The sequence below is a fragment of the Ostrea edulis genome, chromosome 4 (assembly GCF_947568905.1).
Source record: "Ostrea edulis chromosome 4, xbOstEdul1.1, whole genome shotgun sequence".
Classification (NCBI taxonomy): domain Eukaryota; kingdom Metazoa; phylum Mollusca; class Bivalvia; order Ostreida; family Ostreidae; genus Ostrea; species Ostrea edulis.
In genome coordinates, this window is record NC_079167.1 from 75,925,715 (window position 1) to 75,934,980 (window position 9,266).

At 33.0% G+C, this 9,266-nt stretch overlaps 1 protein-coding gene across 2 annotated transcripts in view; it reads right to left on the reverse strand.

The window, feature by feature from the left end:
* The window catches only part of LOC125668752 (transient receptor potential cation channel subfamily V member 1-like), a 33,626-nt gene extending 24,663 nt beyond the window's left edge, over positions 1–8,963 (reverse strand). For both annotated transcript variants that reach the window (XM_048903139.2, XM_048903138.2), the window contains exons 1-3: positions 8,854–8,963; positions 8,506–8,645; positions 6,613–6,752 (exon numbers count right to left, since the gene is read on the reverse strand). In XM_048903139.2, coding sequence (XP_048759096.2) covers positions 6,613–6,752; positions 8,506–8,606 — 241 coding nt within the window. In that variant the 5' untranslated portion in view covers positions 8,607–8,645; positions 8,854–8,963. The remainder of the gene's footprint in view (positions 1–6,612; positions 6,753–8,505; positions 8,646–8,853) is intronic.
* Between the last annotated feature and the right edge of the window lie 303 nt (positions 8,964–9,266).

Sequence of the window (9,266 nt, forward strand, 5' to 3'; positions counted from 1 at the left end):
CATTTTGAGAACCCAAGAAATATCAACTGACAAAGTTTGATGATTTTAAGCCAATTAGTATCTGAATATTGAAATATAGCTGTCAAATTCCAATCGTAGGTCATGGTGACCTACTTTTTGGTCAGCAAACTCCGAACATGCAAGACCCATCAACTGACAAAGTTTGATGACTGTAGGTCAAATAGTATCTGAAATATATAAATATAGCCGTCCAATTCCAAAAGCAGGTCAAGGTGACCTACTTTTTGGTCGAAACCCTTCGAACATGCAAGACCCATCAACTGACAAAGTTTGATGACTGTAGGTCAAATAGTATCTGAAATATATAAATATAACTGTCAAATGCCAAAAGTAGGTCACAGTGACCTACTTTTTGGTCGATACACTCCGAAGACTCAAGATGCATCAACTGACAAAGTTTGATGATTGTAGGTCAATTAGTGTCTGAAATATAGTAATTTAGCTGTCAAATACCAAAAGTAGGTCACGGTGACCTACTTTTTGGTCGACACAAACCGAAGACTGAAGACGCATCATCTGACAAAGTTTGATGATCCTAGGTTTTACAGTGCCCAAAATATGCATCTAAAATTGAAAATGTGAAATTTGAATATCTGCAAAATTCAAAAAGTAGGTCACTGTGACCTACTTTTTTTATAAATATGTTTCAAGGCCTCAAGATGCATCAACTTACAAGATTTGATGATTCTAAACCTCTCGGTATTTGAAATAACAACTTAAAATATATCTATAAATGATAAGCCATAAAATTCAGAAAGTAGGTCACGGTGACCTATTTTTCAGTTGACGCATTTCAAGGTCCCATGATCCACCAACTGACAAGTTTTGATGATCATAGGCTTCAAAGTGTCCAAGATATGCATCAAAATTAATTTTAAAATAAATACCTGCAAAATTCAAAAAGTAGGTCACTGTGACCTACTTTTGAGACAACTTGACACAAGGTCCTAAGATGCATCAACTGTCAAAATTTGATGATCCTAGTCCTTATAATGACTAAAATATCAAAGATTTAAGGAAATATAAATTTAGGTCAACTTTGAAGTGACCTTGAGACCACGCCCTTTGCCCCAGGGTAATGCCTTGAACAATTTTTAATCTACAACATATCCTCATCCTTATGTGTAAGTTTGGTGATAATCTGCCCAGTGGTTCTTCAGAAGAAGATTTTTTAGCAACCACTACTTTTGTTTGTATTTTCCTGATTATCTCCCCTTGTTAAAGGGTCACATCCCTCTATTTAGCATGTATGAAAGCCCTTGGGCCAATGATACCCTGTAACAAATTTGAAAAAAATTGGCCAAGGGGTTCTTGAGTTATAGCCCTTTTCCTAAAAAGTTTACGCACACCGCACAAATGGCCATAGCATTAGCTCTTTGAGCCTTCGGCTCAGAAGAGCTAAAAATCCAAATGATACCTATGCCTATATTCTCATGTAAATATTCAGTTGTGACGAAAATTAATGTATTTAAGATCACAGAATGGCAGGGGCGTAGCTAGGACTATTTCAATGTGTCTAAGGCCCGAAAGATGAAGGTTTGACCAAGGTGCAAAGCGCTGATGGGAGGTGGGTGGGTACGGGATGGAGGGGTTGTCCCTTTCCGTTGCAATAGACATTAAATATTGTACAACTTTTCAAAGATTTTCAACTGTTAAGTTGAGTGAGTCATTGTGATCAGCAGAAGTTTATAAAAAAAAATATATAACTATTATTCATATCATGTAAAATATATTATAAAAAGAAAAGGTCCGACGGAATAATAATTTTATACCCGATTTTAAAAACTAGAAATATATATGAACATATTTTTTTTTGCAAATATTTATGGACAAAAATGTGTTTTGAAAATGAAAAACTGTATAGGCACGTGCCTACTTGAGCCTAACGAAACTACGCCCCTGAATGGTGATTTATGATATTTCTCATGGAACAGATTAAAACAGAATATAATTATGTTCTTCAACCCTTACATAAAATTACTGGTTAACGAAAGAAAACATTAAATGATATCCATTTTTTTTACAAGTACAATTAATACACAAATCAATTTAGAATACTCAAAGCAGTGTTCGAAATTAACCATAGACCAAGTCTATGTCAAATGACACCGGTCTATGCCAATTGTAATTGGGAGAGACCAAATTGTCTATGCCGATTTTCTAGATTTAAAGCAAAAGAGTTATCCCAAAAGTCGACATCTGATAAACGTTATGAGCAAAGGAGGACATTGTTATGGAAATGGAAAGAAAATATGCTTTCTAAAAATACATTAGAAGTAAATAACAATGTTTTAAATTTGTGTTATTTTTTTTCAATGTTGCGGTCTATGCCAATTCGATGAGGTCTATGTCATCTTGTTTTGGCACAGACCCGTGGTCTATACGAAATTTTGAACTAATTTCGAACACTGTCAAAGCAAGATCAATTACTTTCAGATTAAAAGAAATAATGTGTACATAGTGTAGTTGTAATACCAGTTTTAGAAACATATTTAGTTTTGCTGTTTATAAAAAAGAATCTTTAAAATACATGATATCACTAAGTGTTCTGTCTGTTATGATTGACAATATGTATTTGTGAAATCAGAATACATTCATGTAACTACGGTATAAGTGAATTTTTAGCAAGACACAAATTCAAAGATTTTTCCATAAAAATTGGAATTATTAATATACATAGCGAGAGCTAATTTTAGGGACTTTATAATCCCAGGAAATTAGATAACTAAATCCTCTGATATGGAATAAATTGTTTGCGACATTCAATTTTAGCGATCTCATCACTCTCGTTAACAATGCCAAAATTAAATCCGCACTAAAATTTCCGTTTATATGGTATTAATTTCATATTCTGGTATTAATTGCCCTGGAATCCAAAATGCTACTAAAGCCCGATCGTGTTGTACAGACAATGCCTCGTCTACTCTCAACAATTATAGTGCAGTACTTCTGCAATATTTCATTAAAAACTGAACTGCCTCATTCAAACTAGACACACGAGATTCTACAATGTACACATTTCAGTCATGTATGTATTCATATACACATCATGGATTACCTTTGCATACTATCAATTAATTTCAAGTGAAAAATATATATTTTCAGGTCCGCATAAATTATGCAGTATGAATTTTAGATAGTGTTTGATGGGTATCATATTATTCGTCAAATATTGCAAAATTTATAAACTCATACAATTCTATAGTAAAATTTATCATAAACACTATTTCATAATACAGCTGAACGTGGTAACAGCGAACACACTTATAATGAATTCACACTTACAGTAAAACACAGTTACAGTGAACACACTTATAATGAATTGATGCTTATAGTAAAACACGGCTACAGTGAACACACTTATAATGAATTCATACTTACAGTAAAACAGTTACAGTGAACACACTTATAATGAATTCACATTTATAGTAAAACATGGTTACAGTGAACATGTTTATAATGAATTCACATTTACAGTAAAACACGGTTACAGCGAACACACTTATAATGAATTCACATTTATAGTAAAACACAGTTACAGTGAACACACTTATAATGAATTCACATTTATAGTAAAACATGGTTACAGTGAACATGTTTATAATGAATTCACACTTACAGTAAAACACGGTTACAGCGAACACACTTATAATGAATTCACATTTACAGTAAAACACAGTTACAGTGAACACACTTATAATGAATTCACATTTACAGTAAAACACGGCTACAGTGAACACATTTATAAGGAATTCACATTTACAGTAAAGTGATTTTCATTCCCTGTAGTTTAAAAACATGTTATGAATCTATGGAAATAACGAATTACGTTTTAATATAACAAATAATATTGTTAATCCACCGCACCTTGCTATAAGCATATTTTACTGTATGACAAATTAAGACATGGGAATTTTGTTTAAAGGAGTAAGTTTTTGGTTAATGCATTTTCTGCAAATTCTCAGTAGCTGATGGAAGATGCAGTTCACAATTAATCAATACTCTATTTTCAATTTTCGAGATATGCATGTACATATTTTAATCCTTAATGCCCCCCCCCCCCTTGCATTTATGAAAGGAAATGGTTTTGCTGAAAAGTTTCCATGAAAAACAAATAATGCATCTTTATATTACATAGCAAATGTTAAAACTTGTTATGCAGCTGAGAGGCAATATATAATATGCGTAATCATGCACAACATGCATATTTTAAGTCTGATTTTCTTCAAAGGTTTATACAATGAATGGACTTTAATAATGCATGCAGAATGAATGACTTGGTGATATTAATTAAGTTTAAGGGTATATATTCTGACAATGCAAACCAAACCAAAACCTTCTGTTGTATTACATTATGAACTTCAAATGTTTACCTAAGCGTGATTCCTTTTCATCCTCATAAACTAAACAGAATCAAATCAAAACTGACAGTTGAAATCACCAAAAGAAAGAAAGTAAAGTAAAATCTTTTTGTATAACAAAGAACAAAATTATAATTCAGCTGAATAAATCTGTGGATAAAATTTTTATTTCTCGATCTTTTTAATATTAAAGTACATTGACCTCTTTCATTATTAATTTCATCTAATGAAAGGAAATTTGATTTCAAGCATCTCTGGGCTACCATTTCTTTCTGCAACACTGGAATGTCCTTCTACACCAAATTCTCTTCAGAATTTCAATGATAAATGTCAGGAATTTAGTAAACAGTTTATGCATTAATTTAACAAGCCAACTTCACGGTACAATGTATATATTAATTTTAACATGACTGAGGCTGATATCATCAAGCTCTAAGTTAGTGTTTTAGTCTTTGTGTTAAACATTCCTGACTATCATTTTTTAAAATTACACATTGCTACAACACTGCTCATCAACTTAAGCCACATGGACACAAACTGTAGTTGTCCCAAGAAAATACATCATACCTACAATGCGAAATTCATGCCGACTCAAATACCTGGGTTCTGATACAGAATATAGGAACAATTTTGTAAGCATACTATCTTCATTGTCAAACAATGAATTTTTATATGCATTCGGTAAGAAAATAAAATATAATAATGAATGCATGGAAGTTTCCTTAACATGAAGCTTTATTGGATTAATCGCACCGAGAGAACCTGAAGCATTCCTCCTTCTCCTTCACCAGGACGCCTTTCAATACATTGTAATTCTGAGGTTTTCATATCGTTATTGATGAAAGTACTAATACTTCTAGTTCACAATTACTACTACAATCTGAATTCATGCAACTTATAAACTGTAACTTAAAAAGCTTATTGTGCAAGAAATACTCAAGCATCTCATGCTACTGCAATGACTACACCAAAAGTAGGATTTTAGGAATAATTTCTTCCTGAAGAGATTTAAAAAATGCAGCATATATGTGTGTTTATGTGTGTATCTACAATACACTATGGCCATACTAAATTACCATATTTTTGTTACATAAGAAACTAGACTTTTTATATGATATCAGTTTTTGTTTGAATTTCCTCATAAATGACAGGAGAGTTTGGAGTTATTGCCGGAACACTGTTGTATTCTAAAGTTACACACAGTTGTCACATGATTTTGAATTTCTGATAGCCCCCTCAATGCTTTCCGTGCACATGATACATGTACACTTAATTATAATACAGTCTGAGTTCTCAAGCTCCTGAGGACTTTCATGTTGACGCAAGAAATAAGTGGCAGCAAAAGCATTGGAGCAGGGCGATGTTTGTCACCCTATTAAACATTCAATACTTTTGCAGGGGCTGAACAAGATATTGATGGAAAATCTAAATAGCCCCCTCCCGACTATCCCAATCCTCCATAATGACATTATTTACTTTATGAGAAATGGACAGGCATAGCCTACATTCACAACAGTTTCCCAACTCCAATCCCCAATCGGCTGGTGTTCTGTTAAGAAGCAGTTGCAAGTTCAGTTCTACCTTGTGAACTGAGGTACATGTAACACCTGTTTTTGGAAATATTGTTTAAGCTCTGGTACATTTAAAGTGTAAAAATCTGTCATGTCTTTCATTTTCTTCTGCTTAGAATAACCTTAAATAGATGGAAATTTATAAGGTTATCAATTTCTCAAGGTGTGTATATAATTCTGGAGAAATTGGTTTTCCAGCAATAACTCGAAACTCTCCTACGTGTTTTCTTTAAAAAAAAAAACCAAACAAAACACTATTCAGCCTTTTAGTATGGCCTTCTAGACATGATATATATTATGTGTACATTAAATATCATTCTATTTTGATAGATCTTACCATATTTTTCTGTAGTACAAAATATCCAATGTTGAATGATTTCATTTAAAAAAGTTAGAGGAAAATATTAGTACAAATGTATATCAAATTTGAAAATCCATGCGGGTCAAAGGGGAAAATTCACAAAAAAGATCACTTCTATGTTATATCTGACTACATAAATACATGTATCTACACATACTAAAACAACAGTACTTTCATAGAACATTAGAAAATTCAGTAACCATAGTAAAAAGAGAATGAATGTAGAAACCATTAATTTCTTCTTGTGACTTCTTTAAATGCATACATCATCAACATACAATATGTATTGTTAACTTACTTTTAGATTTAACAACTCGTTTGGTGGATGAATAATTCTTCCACTTTGAGGCAAAGCCCTTTGCTCCAACTATGGCAGATATCGCATTTTGCTTGTTCTTAGTTTCCTTAAATTTGTTCTTCAATGTGTTGATAAATTTGCTGAAACAGTAATGAATAAAATTAAAAAATGAGACAGCATTTATTTTTAAACTAACTAAAGATTGTTTTGGGGGGAAAACAAATGTGACCCCAGCTCCCCAAATTGGAATTACTCCAAAGATTTAACCTCCTCCCCTTAATGTACTGCATGTTATGGAGGAGAAAGCATGAGCAGGAACATAGACATTGTGAACTCCAATAAGCCACACAATAGAAGTGTTCACAAAATATTTTACACCCTCCATTCCTCTTAGATCCACTATAACTTTTAGGAAAATAATTGGATCCCCCTGTCCCGACAATATGCACATCTACAAATGGCAATGAAGCATATTGTACAAAATTTCAAATCTTTCAGATAAGCCATATAGGAGGAGAAGTGTTCACAAGCTATTAAAAATCTTCCATCCCACTTAGATCCACTATAACTTTTAGGAAAATAATTGGATCCTCCTGTCCCTACAATATATACATCTACAAATGGCAATGAAACATTGTACAAAGTTTCAAGTCTATCCAATGAAACATATAGAAGAAGCATTCTCAAGATTTTGTGACAGACAGACGAACAGAAAGTACAAAAACAACATGTCTCCCCCTGAAAGAGAGGAGACATAATGATATAATAACAAATGATAATGATAGTTAACATTTGCATATGCTTCTCTGTGATATTACTGTAATATTTCAGTAGTTCACTGCGAGATTCTTTCAAACAAAATACAGGGGTATTTCATTTATTTCAAAGCATCAACCAGATTTTTCAGACTGTCAAATCTACATATATTAAAACTACTAATCAAAAGACAGGCCCTTGCCTAATGCTCGAACTGTGATGGTAAAAGTTATAACACTTTTCATGATAAGACGCAGCCATGCTGTGTACCTTCCATGCACTTCTGGTGAGACTTAATTATCAAACTCATGTATGATGAGCAAAATCTATTTTTTAAAAAGAAATTCTATGGTGGTTAATAAAATATTAAAAATCATGTAAGTATTTGCCATTCATATAGCATGAAATATTGTCTATAAATTATAAAATTTTAACATTGGTCATCAATACTGACACTGGTTTTCTTCTGATATATTATAATTAAAATCTGTAACATTTTCTCATTAATCTTGCTGGACAAACATTGCAAAATGATTGAATAAGTGAATTTTGTCTGGTATGCTGATTAGCTAATCAGGCATCATTAATAATTCATGACTCACACAATAATAACAACATCCCTCCTATCACAGTGTGTGCTTTGGAGTAATTATACTAACCCTAACTGACAGAAATCAGACTGGTAATTAAAAATGGATTTTAAGGGTTTATAAAAGTGAAAGGTCTGAACAAACAGCACCTGGTCAGGGTGAGATTTTAAGCACGTGTCAGTACTCGGGAGATGGACTTTCAAAATCATGAGCCCCCCACGACAGCCTGGGAGTCTTTAGCTTATGCCATTTTAATCCATTTACGTCTCTCCTTCACTATTCCTTTAATTCATCATATGCATGTACTCTCAATAGACAATAGACATAATAATTAATTTCTGTGGAAATGAGGGGGTTATCTATATTCCGTCTTTGATATCCCCATTCGATAGAAAAGAGGGGGATAGGAAAAACCCAAAATGAATAACCCCAAGTTTCCACAGACATTAATTACTATGTTAATTGTCTATTGAAAGTACATGCATATGATGAATTAAAGGAATAATGAAGGAGAGACGTAAATGGATTTTCGGAAATGTATTTTTACCTATTGTTCTGAATGTCAGAATGCATGTCTAACTCAAATGAGCTGTTTTCTTCTCCTGTCGGCGCCACTTTTCCCTTCCTTTTCCTTCTGTTGTTGTCCATCCTGCTGACTGATGGTATGGAATATTTCCCTGCCTATGACTGAGTAAAATATGTTTCATATAGTATACATACAAAAGGGTATATCTCATAGCATAAAGACATGATCCATTAGGCCTTAATCAAAAATAAATAAATGAAACGTTGTCTAAGGTAGTTTAGAGGAAACTCGGATTTATAAAGAAAAACACTCTTGCTAAAACCACAAAAAACAACACGCTTTTGAAACATATCATACAGGTGTACATACGTGCGTCTTATACATTTAACCCATAAACAATTTTTCATTCAGTCTGTCAAAAAGCAGATGCCCGTCGCCATTGATGTTTACATTGTAGTCGGTGACAACGATTTCCCGCGCTTGTTTGTAATAGCAGAAGTAGATTAAGGAAAGGATTCATCATTCCGAAAAGAAGTGATTGGTTGTAAATATTGTTTAACGTCCCACTCGAGTGATCATTGAAATAAACAGTATCAAAACAGACAGCGCTTAGAGAAAAGTAAATCAATTGTGGATCCAAGTCATTTGTTTCCACCACCAAACTCCCCTGGCCGCTTGCATTGTCGAGTCATAATTTAGCAAATCACAATTTTTTTTTAAGGATGGTGCTTTTTCAACTTCTGAACTGTATTTTACGATACTCGGATAGGCTCATTTTTGAA